This window comes from Trichoderma breve, chromosome 1 (genome assembly GCF_028502605.1).
Source record: "Trichoderma breve strain T069 chromosome 1, whole genome shotgun sequence".
In the NCBI taxonomy this organism is placed as follows: Eukaryota; Fungi; Ascomycota; class Sordariomycetes; order Hypocreales; family Hypocreaceae; genus Trichoderma; species Trichoderma breve.
Genome location: NC_079232.1, coordinates 7,071,829 through 7,087,841, shown reverse-complemented (window position 1 = coordinate 7,087,841; position 16,013 = coordinate 7,071,829). Strand labels below are relative to the sequence as shown.

General features: G+C 50.1%; 3 protein-coding genes across 3 annotated transcripts; all 3 read left to right on the top strand.

Annotated features, from left to right (window-relative positions):
* Positions 1-2,365: 2,365 nt before the first annotated feature.
* Positions 2,366-3,133, top strand: T069G_02079 (acyl transferase domain-containing protein; the record flags this gene model as incomplete). The annotated part of the gene is made up of 2 exons (XM_056169289.1): positions 2,366-2,829; positions 2,869-3,133. 2 exons carry the CDS (start codon positions 2,366-2,368, stop codon positions 3,131-3,133), a joined length of 729 nt encoding a protein of 242 aa, XP_056034605.1.
* A 1,600-nt stretch (positions 3,134-4,733) lies between these two features.
* On the top strand, positions 4,734-7,272 carry T069G_02078 (KR domain-containing protein; the record flags this gene model as incomplete). Its single annotated transcript, XM_056169288.1, has 8 exons — positions 4,734-5,020; positions 5,187-5,425; positions 5,510-5,550; positions 5,620-5,766; positions 5,826-5,907; positions 5,974-6,398; positions 6,561-6,849; positions 6,947-7,272. The coding sequence occupies 8 exons, from the start codon at positions 4,734-4,736 to the stop codon at positions 7,270-7,272; spliced, it is 1,836 nt and encodes a 611-aa protein (XP_056034604.1).
* A 4,932-nt stretch (positions 7,273-12,204) lies between these two features.
* On the top strand, positions 12,205-14,592 carry T069G_02077 (fibronectin type III-like domain-containing protein; the record flags this gene model as incomplete). The annotated part of the gene is made up of 1 exon (XM_056169287.1): positions 12,205-14,592. The coding sequence occupies one exon, from the start codon at positions 12,205-12,207 to the stop codon at positions 14,590-14,592; it is 2,388 nt and encodes a 795-aa protein (XP_056034603.1).
* Between the last annotated feature and the right edge of the window lie 1,421 nt (positions 14,593-16,013).

Here is a 16,013-nt window from a genome sequence, read left to right as displayed (position 1 = left end):
CATGATCTCGCCTTATTCAAGCTAGAATATTGGCGATCAGTTGTCAGTCGGGATGTCACTTTCCAAATTGGGGGCCTAGATGGAGTTATCATGTACGATTAGTGATGAGATCAAATTGCAAAACTCTTCCTTACATACCTGAGAATAATTCTGAATCTCTTGATGTCACGTCTGGCAGCTGAAACAAGCGTGGCGATCTACAGGGCGACAACCACTACGGTTGAGCCTTCTTCTCCGCCTCCGTCTGGGCAAACGCCTGCTGCGTGGCAGTGGGGAATCGACTGACATCATTTCTCCTCTCGATCTCCAGCATTTCTTCTGCCCAGGCGCATATGCCGTCTGCAAACCTTTCAACCACTTCATCTGTCCGTTGTGCCTGAAAGATGAACCATACTCTTTCCTGGCCCTCGGACACGACTGGATAGAGAATGGGTATCCAGAAAAGCCTGCTGGATTGACGTGAAACGCCAGGTACAGATCATGCCCTGTGCGCGTCCATACAGGCATACTTTGGGCGACCCATGGCTGGGTTCTCATCCACCTCGTACAGGGGTATACGCATAACCCCGCATCGCTCCCGCGCTCCTGTTGGTCCTTGTTTTGAGCCTGTATATCACAAGAAAGTCTTGCAGCCATGGACAGTTGCTTCAGAGTATGGATACTGATAAAAGGGTCAATTTGGCCACTTTGGATGTATCCCGTTTCTCCATCAGGAGGACCGAGGTAGAGACCTCAAATTCAGCGCAGCGTCTCATGCTGGAGGTCACTCGGGAATGTATTGACGACGCTGGAGAGGTCAACTTCAAATGCAAGCCCATCGGCTGCTACACGGGCTGCTTTGGGGAAGAAATACCTTGACATACTGATCAAAGGGCACCGGTAGGCTGGAACAAACAACCCAGATAGCTTTGGCGATTTCATGCTCTTCAATCGAATGTCGTATGAAATGAACTTGCGCCCACCTTGGTATGCCATTTTTTCCCTGCATTTCTCTTCACTTCGAGGGCAATCTTCCCTGCTGCTTTGTTTAAGTGGTTTCTAAATGGTTTCTACACTTCAACATCACATGGCACTGACTAAATGATGTCAAGACCGCTTGTTCTCTGCCTTTGGAGGTCTTAATGAAGCTGCAAAGGCTGTGAAAGAGGAGAGTGCGAGAGTGCGATCGTCAGTGGAGTGACCTTAATATTTGCACTGGGGAACATAGCTGCCATGCCTGAGTCGGTGGCTCTATCCCGTGAAGGCACGTGCAAAAGTCTCTCGATAGATGGCAATGGATGCCACAGCCGAAGCCATCAACGCCATCTTCATCAAGGCCCCGAGTGTAGCTATTCGAGACGGCAATTCTATCCGAGCCGTCATTAGCGTCACTGCGACTAATTTTGATGGGAAGACGGCCGGAGCCACGCACCTTGGTTCGGATGCCCAGGAGGCTCTCCTACGCAAGGCCTAACAAACTGCTGGTATCAGCGACCTTTCGCGAACAGCGATGGTGGAGTGCTACGGTACAGGACGATCAGTCGGTGACCCCATCGAAACCGCGGCAATTGCTCGTGTCTTTGAAGACTTTGGAGTGCACATCACCTCAGTCATGCCTAAGCTGAGCCATGGCTGAGGTGCTTCCGGCATCATATCTCTAATCAAGTCAGCTCTTACTTTAGGGCAACAAATTATTCCTTCCAGCATCAAATTCTGAAAGCTATGCAAAGAACGCAACTTGACCGTCCCTTTCAAGCCAACACCATGGCCACAGTCAACGCATGAGTGTATGAGGATCAACTCCTTTGGTGTGGAAGGAATAAACCTGCATGTAATCGCCGACTCTGCTGCCAGCTTCGTCGACAACGGTCCTACATCAAACGGTGTCCAGTCTGAGGAGACGCCAGAGCTGCTTCTGTTGTATGTCAACTCTGTAACTGCATTACAGAAGATAACGGAGCGCTTACAAGAACGGTACGTCAAAGCACACCCTAGCCCGAGAGATCTCGCATATACTCTAACGTTGCGACAAGAGCATCTTCTCTATCACGCCTTCGTAATTGCCCGAAGCAACCATCTGGGCCCAGCATCACGGGGCCAGAAACCCAAGCTCATCTCGAAACCTGGGCATGGTGTTCCAAGGTGTACAGTGGCCTCGTATGGGCCAAGAGTTGTTGCTCCGCAAAGATCAACCCTTTCACCGCATCATAGGGGCTCTAAATAGGAGTCGTCAAGAACGATCATCACCTCCAGAATGGACAGCTGACAAGGGGGCTTCTAAGTCGAGCGAAAGTCTCCCGCATCTAGCACGTTGAGCTCTCAGAGTACTAAGTTGTGTGCAGCTGTATAGATTGCTTTAGTCGATCTCCTCTTCTCGATTGATGTTATGCCGGATGCAGTGGTTGGCTACAGCAATGGTGCGATCGCTGCTGCGTATGCAGCTGGTGCGCCCGCAGCTAAGGAAGTCATTGCCACATTGTGGAAGCGAGAGCTGGTGTCTCAGAAGCCGAAAAAGGCGGGAGACATGGCGGCAATTGGTCCGAGCGCAGAGGAAGCGTCCCCGCTGTTACCTGTCGGCGTAGTCGTGACTTGCGAGAACTCTCCCAAAAGCGCAACAATTTCTGGAGATGCAAAGGAAGTCCATAAGACCGTAAAGTTCACTCAAGAGAGCCACCCTGATATAAGAGTGCGGGTGCTAAAATTCGACAAGACCTACCACTCTCATCACATGTGGGAGATTGGCAGCGAATATCACGCCATGATTAAGCCACAACTGGAGGGCAAATCGCCTCTCAAAGACTTCTTCCCCAGTGGAACGGGAGACGAAATAGAAGGACACCTGCATGACGCGTAATGGTAGAAGAAGCTCAAAACTTCTGTATTCTTCAGGTCAGCCGTTGCCCACATCCTCGAGTACTTTGACATCATTGCCTTCCTTGAGGTCAGAACTCACAGGGCGTTAGCTGGTCCAATTAGGCAAATCCCGACTCAGACATCGACCTCTGCCCTTTACGCGCCATCACTGGCGCGTGGTGCAAACTGTGTCAATTCATATCTCAAGGCATATAGTCTTGTTGGGATGAACATTGCCGTTGACTTGGCCAAGCTGATGTCCAATGTTGCTTGCGTTGCCGATATTCCCAGATACCTCTAAGATCACGATGGCAAGTACTGGTGAGAATCCAGAATCTCCCGAGAATGGAGTCTACGTGAGTTTTCCAAGCATCCACTGCTGGGAACCCACTAGATTGAGGGTTCCGGCCAGGAGACCAGCTGGCGCAAAATGCTCCCCGTAGAAAACATCTCCTATGTCCATGACCTTTGAGGAGAACGTCGTACATCCCGCTGCAGGCTAAATCCCATGATGTGTGAATTCGCTGCACAGATTAGCAGCCATAGAAAACGAGTCTGCTCTTCGGCAAGTGGTAGTCAAGGCGGCCATGGACCTCAACGACGGGGGTGAGGTTACGGAAGCTATAGCCAACCTCTGCCCGCATCGCTTGACGGACTCTTGGACTCCAAATGGTGGGAGTTTACCATCTCTTCCTACTACGGTAATGTATGAATGAATCACTGCAGCGACTTTTGGGTTGGACGAACCTGAGCCTGCTAAAGACGTAGAGCTGCTGCCCCGACGGCTACCAGTGCGGATCCTGTATGATTGCATGGACAAGGTTGGTCTGAGCTTCGGTCAACTGTTCCAGTGTCCGAGCGACGTCCGGACTGGCATTGTTCAAGGGTTAGCATAAGGAAATCTGGCGGATCTTGAACTAGATGATGGCAAAGAGTATCACCTACATCCCACGAGAATTGACGTACTCTTCCAGCTAACCTCCAAGGTCTCATTCAGAGGTTTATCAAATCCAGTCTCTACAGAAGAGTACCGACCCATATCAACAGTCTGATGGTGCACTTGCCGATCTCAAGAGCTGACATCACTCTTTGGGCTTCGGCTGGAAGTGCTGGGGGCAATGGCGAGGCGTTCAGTCAGAAACAACACTTCGTGTTGGCGGTAAAGTGGCTTTGCACATAGGAATCTCTCAGCTTGAAGATGTGGAAACTGTTTCCAATGAGAGCCTTCAGAACACAGCACGCTTCGCCCAGAGACTTTATCTTAATTAAGTCAGCAATCAGCTACAGAATCTTCAGGGTGGGGAGTATGCTCAACATAGAGCAAGGTACCTTCGAGCAATACTTGACGCCTCGGTAGAAGTACTGTGTGCTTCTCTTGTTGAGCCCACTGGGTATGGCATGCGACAAATTGGAACCAACATTGCGGCCATCTTCTCAGGCAAGACCGATGCCTTAGAGGTTCTCGGAACAGACGACATCCTCATAAGATGTACGTACTTGTTGATGCCAGTGATAGGTCAGGATTCATCCGACACCCAGCACATACCAAACCCAACCTGCGCATTCTGGAGATTAGTGAGGGAGCCGGCACGTTAACCGCAGATGCTTGCCCGACAACCCATGCACTCCAAATACGCCTTTACCGATATCTCATCAAACTTCTTCGTGGCGGCAAGGAGAAATTCCAAGGATGATCACAGCATAGAATACCTAACATTGGACATAAATAGAGACACTGCAGGGAAGGTTTTGGGGGTGAAAGTACCACCTCGTCATTGCTATCAACGTCGCCCACGCAACATCGAGTCTCTTACAGACTCTGGCTAACATCCACAAGTTGCTAGATGCGGGCGGACAGTTCTTGCTTCATGGACTTCACTCAGTGAACAAGTGACCGAACTATGTCTTTGGTTAGTATTCTCCCAGGATGGTGGTGGGTTGTAGCAGACGGCCGGCCAGATATACCCTATGTTTCCCCTGCCCGGTGGGAGTCGGGGCTAGAGGCAGTTGGATTCGGGCCTCGAGAGTGTCCCTTTGACAGCGAAGAGCCCAGCCAGCTGAACGCCATCATGGTGGCAAAACCAAGTGTCGAGCCTGTCTCATCGGCGAAGAAGACGATTACCTCTGCAACGACGGCGCGAGCCAAAGGGGAACGCCGATCCTGCAACTTGAGCTCAAGGGCTATGGAGTCCACAACCATAAGCTCGGGGAACATGTTTTCCTGTGCCGGGATATTGTTTCCCTCTCGGACTGCGACCGACCTTTTTGAAGGACATTAATAAAGCTCGCTACTGTACACTACAGCAACTGTTGGACGGGCTCGACGACGCAACTCACTTTTGAATCGCACACAGCTATCAGGCTAGCTGCCAGAGCCAAGATTATGCGCAGCTCGTCGGGTTGTCCAGAACAATTCGCACCGAGGCCCTGTCAAACTCTGCAGTCTGTGAGGCTGATGACTTTGAGAAATCACTGAATGTTGCTCTGGACGTGTTTGCAAAGTTCCAGGAGCGTCAAGGAGACGGTATGCTGGATTCTGACTCTGAGTTTGCAGTCGCCAACGGTCCAAGACGAGCTGATGACCGAAACGGGAGTAGAGGATCAGCTAGTGCTTGAGGCGGCCGCTTGGCTTCTTTAAACTGGGTCCCGCGTGAATAAAAACATTTGACGAGCGAAGAGATTGAGATTAAGTTGCATGCGATAGATCTGAACTTCAAGGTAAGCACTAGTCCACCACCTGTTAACTCAAAATAAGTTTATAACAACTCGACACTAAGTGCCGCTTAGGATGCCCTAAGAGCTGTCAATGACATACCTTGTCCAGATGAAGGCGTAGGCACAGAAGATGCCGGTATGATTCGTCGTGTTGGCCCTGGAGTCCGGACCCTTAGACCAGATGATCCTGTCATGACCGTCAAAGCCGGTATCTTCACCGTGCATGTCATCATTCTCAAAAAGTTATGCGTCCAGATCCCTGACAATGCCTCATTCAGGATGCCACGGCAATGACTACTGTCTTTTCAACGGTCGCCGAATCAATGTTCAACGCCGCTCACCTCGAGAAAGGTCAGGTTAGTAAACGACTCGCTTGCAGATTCACTTGTGGCCGATGGGGAGGTAACAACTACCCAGTTTTTCCAGTCATTCTTTTCACAGTGCATCGGGAGTCCTGGGCATCTGCGATCCAGCTGGCCAAGAAGGTTGGGGCAGCGATGTACGCCACCGTAGGAAAAGGAGAAAAAGTCAAGTTCCTCATGGAAGGGTTCAATATCCCTAGGAGTCGCACCTACCAGCATCACGACACCGGGTTCGTCGAGGGCGCCACGCGCGAAACCAACGGTCGAGGCATCGATGTCGCTCTCAACTTTCTGTCTGGTGAGCTACTCCAGGCGATGTGGCGCTGTGTGGCCCAATACAGTCCCAGTGTTGAGATTGGCAAGCGAGATTTGCTTGGTGGCAGCAAAGCTAGAGATGGACGCTTTCCCTGCTGGTCGAACATAACGCACGACAGCTCGTCTCTCTCTCTCGCAGTGTTGGAGATGGTCCTGATGATGTATATTTTGTTCGTGAGCTTGGGAGTCTAGGCTGCCCTGTTGAACTTGTCAAGGCCAGTGTAGTAAACAAAGAAGACGTAGCTCGCGCCATACAGTTTGTGCCGCACCTGAAAGGTATACTCCAGACCTCCATGTTGCTTTGCGACGAGGCCTTTTCCCGCATGGCCTATGAAGACTGGAACGCCCAAGGTTAGATACATATGGAATCTCCACGAGGCCACAAGGGAAACTGGCATCAAATCTGACTTCTTCTCCTCAATGCGGGGTACCACGGGCCTAGCTGGCCAATCCAACTATGCCAGCGCCAACACTTGTCTCGGTTCCTATGTGCAGTATTGGACTGGTATTAGGCTGCATGCCTCACATATCGACCAAGGAGCAGCTCAAGATCCGGGCTGTGTCGCCAACGATGAACCACTTCTAAAGAGAAGGAGTCTAGCAAACACCAGGGGAGTCTCTGAGCGTGAGCTGCTCGAAGCTATCAGAAGAGCCATTCTATAGTCCACAGAAAATTCAGAATCAGTATCTGGCTTTGTCGACAGCAACACCTTTTTGCTTAGAATACTCACTTCTGTACCCTTGGGTAGCCAGGAAGGTCGCGCCTTCTGGGAAAAAAGACGGGCGCATCACGGCGTATCACAACGCATCCAACGAGTCTGATGATGGCTCTGGGGCCAGCAGGGATTTTCTGGACATCTTGTTAGCCAAGGCCAAGACGAAGCCATCCATGCTCAAACCCAGGGATGCGGGTGGAACTCTGCCGATCGAGATTGGCAAGAGGCTGTTCATGTTCCTGCTCAAGTCAGAAGATGATCCAGACATGTCAACGTCTCTGGCAGCTCTTGGCCTTGACTCACTGGTGGGAGTCGAGATGCGGAGCTACTAGTGCCAAGATTTGGGCTTCACAGTAGCATTCTCGAGCTGCCGAGCATGGGAACGCTTGAGGGCCTTGGAAAGCACGCGGGGCGGCGCAGGGGCTGTTGAAGTTGAACGATGAAGAAGCCTCGTGATCTGCCACGGATTGTCAGAGAAAATGTCAAAATGATGGAGAATGAGAAGACAAACAAACAAACCTGTAGGCAGAAGAAAAGAAACGAGGGTGCACAACCATATACGAAACAGAGGCGAAGAAGCGATGCACCATCAATGTCAGCCAATATTGGTCGAACGGTATCATGTCGCAGCGGCTTGTTCCTTGCGATACTCACGGCATTTTTGGGAGAAGATGATGAAAAGAAAACGACAGACGAACATCCATAAAGAGGAGATGATGAGAGAAAGATCATGTATTGAAGTTGTGAAGGAAGGTACCTAGTGAATGCCTGAGGTGCGAATAATTCCTGAGGCTGCAGTTTGGGGGTCGCGTGGCCTTACGTAAGCACACTGAAGCGTGGAAAATTGAATGGGAGGAGGATGTATCAATTTCGCAGAGCCGCCATGTTACTGCTGCTCTGAATGAAAAATGGTCATTATTCATTAATGTGGTTATCAAATATCAAATTTATTGGACAGAATATTTTTTTTTTTGAATACAAAATTGGAATATGGATGTGGGAAATGCAATGTGTGTAGTCACTGAAGCAACACTACTAAATGCTACTCCCGGATGCTCTGAGAAATAAACGTAATTCATGTAGAATGCACACTTGAGTTGTACCACAGCAACATCAAAACAATAGCTTTTGCCTAATTGAAACCATTCACTCTTACCTGTGTCGCGGGGTGCTAGCCAGGATTTTTTTTTTTGGTCTGCAAGACATTTCTGTCAGTATTCAATGTTGGAGATCCCCCAAGCATCTGTACCGCATGAGCTAACCTATAGGTACAAAACTTGACACTTCTTCATCGACACCCCTGACTAAGAAAAGATGCTTCCAGTTAGTAAGCACTTTGATGGATAAGGCTATTCTGTATTTAGATTTCATATTGTCCCAAATACTCCGCATTGTCATCTCTCATCTCTGATATGGTAGAGCCACGTGGTTGGTTCGGGCGATCTAGGGCCGATGAGTGACGTCTTGACTGAACAGGATCCCCTTTATCTTATCCCTCAGAGAACCCCATCAGTGTCTCATATTGACATCCTCCTCTACTCTGCTATGAGGTTATACAAAGAGGAAAGACTGGCATCGTAGATCCATGAAGCCGTCGCTTGCTTGAGCTGAAGTATCATGTACCACAGTCCCCATGCACGTATTAATCATAAAGACTCCAGATTCTATGGCTTAGTTTACCGTATCTGGTATGATTCATCATGTATGTCTCTTCAAACTCTGCCGTTACATCACTGATTACTACGCATTTACTACTGAGTCTGCCGTTTGGTACTACGGAAGCGTCCCTCGGCCTAGGAATTGCATATCCGCGTATCTGAGGAATGCTACACACCATAGTTGGCAAACAAACCCATCAAACCGCCCACTGTCTCAGCACTGAGCGTATTCAACCAATAAGAGGGCTGACCAGCACGGTGGTTCGGGTGAAATCCGACCAACGTCGTTATCGGAGCACCAGCTGCAGGGCGAACCCGTGCTTTTCGGAATTAAGGTTAGTTCTGCTGAGGTTTTGGAGGGAGGGTGGCCTCTCCACCAGGAAATGTAAGATGCTATGTACGAAAGTTGAATCATAGGGGTTCAATTTTTGTGGATCGCGGATGAAGCATCTCTACAGCCACCCTTGGAATAGGGGGGGGAATGTAAAGGACACAAGAACCTCCGTTGCGATTTTTGATTTTGATGAAATACTCTCAGAAATATTCAAGGTTCAGTAAATAGTAGTATTTCAGTTCATTGTTGTTGTTTTTTCATCTCCTTTGCTGAAGTACTCGGATGATAGGCGTTGTTGTTCAATCGGGATGGAATTCAAAATCCTCTTCAGTCTCCACGAGCAGTCGATATGAATTGAGATGTATGTGAGATAGTCGCTTCGTTAGAAAAGTACTGACAATTTAGTCTATTGTCATGAGCTGAACAGTCTGGATGCAATGCATCAAGATTTGACAATAATATCGAAGCTGGGGTTGTTATCATCTCTACCATATATCGGCTCACCAACGACAAACAGGTGAACCGTCATCTAGGGGCGAGAATGCGTCGAATTTTGACCAATGTCTTCACTCCAATTGATTTTAACAGCAAATAAGATATAGAATGTTCTGCCAGTTGAGATCATGGTAGACTATCGAGTCCTATTGGAACTCTTACCCGGCAACACCGCAGATGGAATTTCTGCATTCAACCACAAATAATGAAGATATATCTGAATCATTGCCTCCAAGTTGAGATGTTGACCCTCTACTCGTGGACATCCAGTCAATAGACGTTTTTGTATATATGGTGGTAATACTAGATACTGGCATAGCATGATAAATATGCAAGGAGGAAGACATGCAAACAAACACAGACCGCTCCGTCCAATATTGCATGGGACAACGCATCGCACAGCTCACCTAGGATAATCTCTGTCTTGACTCGACATCACGCCAAACGCACATTCAGCCGGCTAATCGAGACTGCTCCCCAGCACGCAGCGTCAGCAGCTGAACTCATGGAACCCAAAAGAAAGAAGCCGTGCACCCCATGTCGACACACATGCACAAAAGTACACAATACCCGTCTCCACGCGCCGACATCCTCGCACGCAACGCAGCCGCTACACGTTACACTAATGTACACTCTACCTTTGCCGGGCAAGGATTTGAGGGCCCAGGCAAGATCTCGCCAACTTTAGGACCGACCGAAGCCGCAAATTTGCACCGGCTTGGCCAATCGGCGGAATGACGATGCGGGTTGCCAAACAAAAAGACTTGTCTCCACGTCTTCCCCAAAAAGCCCCCCCAGGAACGCAATTCAGCCGGGCTCCAGATCTTGCACAGAAGAGGCAAGGCGTCGTGCAAATGCGGTTATTCGGCCCGGCGGGGAGCTCAAGCCACCGATCCGCGTCTTAATGTGGGTTTCCCACAAAAGAATCAGATGAATAATTAACATGGGGTGGAGAGAGGGCGGCAACGGCTGAGGCTCCCTTCTGTCCGTTCTCAGGCACGATTTGGAGAAAAAACAAGCCACAGAAACAAGCTACTGCAAATTACGGGTTTAGGAAAACAGGGGGGCGGAAAAATTATTGCTTTACCTTGTTTGGCTTGGTTCTGCAAGAACAAAACAATTTCATTATTAACCATGTAATTATCCCGGAGGCAAATCCTCCACAGACACGCAAGAAGGCGTGAAGAGGGGAACCTCGTTCAAGGGCCTTTGCTTAACGACGGAAACATGGAGAAGTGTGGAGAAGTCTCTGGTGGTCTGTGAGGGTCTGGACAAGGCAAGGAGGGCCATGACAATTTCGCCTGGTTGCGTTGCTGCTCAGCGGCAAGTCATGTCGAATAGAAGGATCTGGGATTCCACGGAAATGGGGACCGAGTGCTGACCGCAAGTAGGATTATTCCGCCTTGGTATAACAACATGTGTTACTTTAGCCAGCGAATGAAAAAAGAGCTGGGGCAATTGCTTGACGTGCTTCGGGTACGGATACGGCGCAACATGGACGGAGTAGGCCGTGTAATACATATGCATGCTTGTGATGCGTACTTGTATTTCCGGATACTGCGGAACCTCTTGTAGTTTTGGAGTCGAAAGCTGAGCTACCCAAACTCCCCAACTTCCCTCTCCGTGTTCTCAGCTACTTTCGCCTGAGATGATCGTCGTTTCTCATTCTCGGGAAGCTCTCAGCTGGCCGTTAAGGTAATGCAATAAGGGTGCATTGTATGAAACCATGGCACGTTTTTCCCCACCCTTAGAAAACTTTGAATCTATTTATGAATCGGCGACGACGGAGAAATACATGTGTTTGCAATGTTGTATCGTGAAAATACAACTTCATGAATCTACAGTTAAAAAAAGAGTTGTCGCAAATTGTATTCGTGGAAGGTTAAAGCTGTAGTCCGATAGGATTCTGTTTACTGTGGTTCATTTCTTGGCATCATAACATACATAGACTATTGAATTGATGTGGTGTAGTTGGCCGGCAGCATCACCTCACTCGCAATTCGGTACAAAGAATTGCCCTCCCAGCTTTCTTGTTTTTTTTTACTGTTACTCCGCACTTTCGACCAGGCTCTGCTGGCAAGCACACGGATACTCGCTTCGGGTCTCATGATGATCCTGGCCAGTTCCTCTCCGAATGGTAGTAATCTGCAGTTGCTTCTCCGCTTTTCTACTTAGCCGGCGACAACGAGATGGATTGTGCGTCCTGTCGGGAGTAATGGCTAAAAGAGAAAATGGGGAAAAAAGAAGAAGAAAAAAGAAAAAAAGAAAACCAAAAGGTCCGGCTATTCATCTCGAGTCCGCGGTTGCTGCGAAAACTAATCGGCAACGAGCCGTGCAGCTGTCACTCATCATTGACTAAGGGCCAAGCTAAAACCTAATAGCTCAGAATAGGAGATTTCGATTGACAAAAAGAAAAAGCCCCCAGCTCGGCCTGTCAATGACTGCCATCAACCGTCATTCGACTAGCGGCTGGCAAATGCATTTGCTGGTTATTCAGGCTAAATGTCTTGAGATGCCGGTAAATCCTTGGTGGGGATAATTGGGCTTTGTGGAGAGTCTTGATGCAGGTCGAACCACACCCATGAACTGGGGTTCCGTATGGGGTATGGGGTAATAAGCTGCAAGCAGAGAGATGCATGTGGGATGTAACATCGTCATAGCCATACCGCCCAGTTTAAATATCGGCCGTTCCTGAAGTTGAAAATGAAAAAGAAGAAGAGGTCAAGGAAGACAAGACCACGAGCCATTGAAGGACAGCAATTCCTCAGCTGGTCACAATGGTGAACAACGCAGCCCTCGTCGCCGCTCTGTCGGCTCTGCTGTCTCCAGCTCTGGCACAGAACAATCAGACATATGCCAACTACTCTGCCCAGGGCCAGCCCGATCTCTACCCTCAGACTCTTGCCACTCTCGAACTCTCGTTCCCCGACTGCGACCATGGCCCCCTGAAGAACAACCTCGTCTGTGACTCTTCGGCCGGATACGTCGAGCGAGCCCAGGCCCTCATCTCCCTCTTCACCCTCGAGGAGCTGATTCTCAACACCCAGAACTCGGGCCCCGGCGTGCCTCGCCTGGGTCTTCCAAACTACCAAGTCTGGAACGAGGCTCTGCACGGCTTGGACCGCGCCAACTTTGCCACAAAGGGCGGCCAATACGAATGGGCAACCTCCTTCCCCATGCCCATCCTGTCAATGGCAGCCCTCAACCGCACCCTGATCCACCAGATTGCGGACATCATCTCGACCCAGGCTCGAGCATTCAGCAATACTGGCCGCTACGGTCTCGATGTCTACGCCCCCAACATCAATGGCTTCCGTAGCCCTCTCTGGGGCCGTGGACAGGAGACTCCCGGTGAAGATGCCAACGTGCTGACCTCTGCCTACACCTACGAGTACATCACCGGTATCCAGGGCGGCGTAGATCCCGAGAACCTCAAGGTTGCCGCCACGGCCAAGCACTTTGCCGGCTACGATCTCGAGAACTACAACAACCAGTCTCGTCTGGGCTTCGACGCCATCATCACCCAGCAGGACCTCGCCGAGTACTACACTCCCCAGTTCCTCGCTGCGTCGCGCTACGCAAAGTCTCACAGCTTCATGTGCGCCTACAACTCCGTCAACGGCGTGCCCAGCTGCGCCAACAGCTTCTTCCTGCAGACCCTGCTGAGAGAGAGCTGGGGCTTCCCCGAATATGGCTACGTCTCGTCCGATTGCGATGCCGTCTACAACGTCTTCAACCCTCACGACTACGCCAGCAACATGTCTTCAGCTGCTGCCTCCTCCCTGAGGGCCGGTACCGACATTGACTGCGGTCAGACATACCCATGGCACTTGAACGAGTCCTTTGTGGCTGGCGAGGTCTCCCGCGGCGAGATCGAGCGCTCCGTGACTCGTCTGTATGCCAATCTCGTCCAGCTCGGATACTTTGACAAGAAGAACGAGTACCGCTCGCTCGGCTGGAAGGACGTCGTCAAGACCGATGCTTGGAACATTTCGTATGAGGCTGCTGTCGAGGGCATTGTCCTGCTCAAGAACGACGGCACTCTCCCTCTGTCCAAGAAGGTCAAGAGCATCGCCCTGATCGGACCCTGGGCCAATGCCACCACCCAGATGCAGGGCAACTACTTTGGCACTCCTCCATACCTCATCAGCCCTCTCGAGGCTGCCAAGAAGGCTGGCTACAAGGTCAACTTTGCGCTTGGAACCGACATCGCCAGCACCAGCACCGCCGGCTTTGCCAAGGCTATTGCCGCCGCTGAGAAGTCTGATGCCATCATCTTCGCTGGTGGTATCGACAACACGGTTGAACAGGAGGGCGCTGACCGCACGGACATTGCTTGGCCCGGCAACCAGCTCGACCTCATCAAGTCGCTCAGCAAGCTCAAGAAGCCTCTCGTCGTCCTGCAGATGGGCGGTGGCCAGGTTGACTCATCTTCTCTCAAGAGCAACAAGAACGTCAACTCCCTTGTCTGGGGTGGATATCCCGGCCAGTCTGGAGGTGTCGCTCTCTTTGACATCTTGTCTGGCAAGCGTGCCCCCGCTGGACGATTGGTCTCAACCCAGTACCCGGCCAGCTACGTTCACGAGTTCCCCCAGAACGACATGAACCTCCGCCCTGATGGAAAGAAGAACCCCGGACAGACTTACATCTGGTACACTGGCAAGCCTGTCTACCAGTTTGGTGACGGTATCTTCTACACTACTTTCAAGGAGAGCTTGTCTGGCAAGTCCAAGAGCCTCAAGTACAACGTTGCTGAAATCATTGCTGGTGCCCACCCTGAATACACCTACAGTGAGCAGGTTCCGGTCTTCACCTTCACTGCCGAGATTAAGAACTCTGGCAAGACTGAGTCCCCATACTCGGCCATGCTCTTCGTCCGCACTTCCAACGCTGGTCCTGCCCCCTACCCCAACAAGTGGCTGGTTGGATTCGACAGACTTGCCGATATCAAGCCTGGTCACTCCTCTACGCTCAGCATCCCTATCCCCATCAGCGCCCTTGCCCGTACCGACTCTCTTGGAAACAAGATTGTCTACCCTGGCAAGTATGAGCTGGCTCTCAACACTGACGAGTCTGTCAAGCTGGAGTTTGAGCTTGTGGGCGAGGAGGTGATCCTCGAGCACTGGCCTCTGGATCAGCAGCAGATTCAGGATGCCACTCCATAAATGTATGATTTTGTTATGATGGGATAGTAGTAATAATAAATGAAAAGAGTCGTATTTTGTTTACATGAAATAAAATTGTCCGTTACGCTTGTGAATTCTGGCTAAGATGCTGTATAACTTGCTAATTGACCATCACGCCTATGACTGCCGGAATTTTGGTGTCACTATCTCGGCTGTGGCTGTTCTCAATGCAAATACCCATGTAAATTGTGCTAACGGTTATTGGATACAAGCCACAAGGGTATACAAGAAGCTTATGCTCAAGTCCCACCTGGTAGACCGGACCCGTGTGGTGAAGTCCTGGTGAATTTGAAACCTTGATCATGCCATAAGCTCCTTGGCAGATCGACATTGTTGAAAGGCTCTGATTCGCCGCCAGTTTATGCTGATGACGGCTCATTATGCCAACTGAGAGTTATTCATGCTAATACGCAATTTGCCAGCTTGCCAACTTTACCCATACTCACACAGACGGCTATTCACGCGCTTACAACCCTAGGGCTCACTGCAATTGGCCATTCCAGCGGTAGCAAAGTTATACTGCGACGATCATCTGCGAGTCTCGTTATTGACACTTTGGAAGAATCCAAGCCAAGGACCTCGGCTGGCTTTACCCCAACATATTGTGTGCCTGTCACTTGGGGTCGCGTTTTAGAGTAGCAGATCACCTTCTTGTTCGGTCATGGCGTCCATCTCATGACAAGAACACTTGCCTTTTGCGGTTTCCCCGGAATCGCGTCATGTAATTTGCATTGTCAAATTCTCAATCAATGGTCAAACGTTATTTCATTCATGTCGCTGAAAATTATGAACAATTGAGGCGCCAAAGTGAATATCGAGGCAGAAAGCATCAAACAGCGTGTCGGTTTCAGCAGTTCAGTACCGGGCATATTGTACTGTATCTCGATACATGAATCGAATTTTTATTCCATTGCCTCAGAAGGCAGTGGATGAAGCTGGTGGCGGCATTTGGTTAGCAAAAGTAAATCGGACGACATGTTCACATGCCCAGATCCCACAGAACCCTCGCCCATCGCGGCCTTGTCCCGGCCAAGAAAACATGTAACCTTCCGTAGTAGCCCAAAGATGTAGCCTATTGTGGTATCGTGGCAGAAAGAAAATCCGCACTAATGCGTGCTTGTGGAAAAAATGACTGTAGACTCCAACGTTCCCCTACTTGTATATCTCCGTGTGGGTGGTATTGCAACGATTGAGTTTGCCCGCAATCTTGCCGAGCCCATGGAAATCTCTGTAACGTTATCAGGCTCATTGAAACCTTGGACAAGGGCTTGGAGCTGGGTTTAAGCTGCTCTGAGAGAGTTACTTACGCCACCATGGAAACACGTATAAATGGTGGGCATGCGGCTGCTCTTCTGGTCCTTATCCGCTGAATGTCCTGGGCTCATCTCCAATCTGTAGAC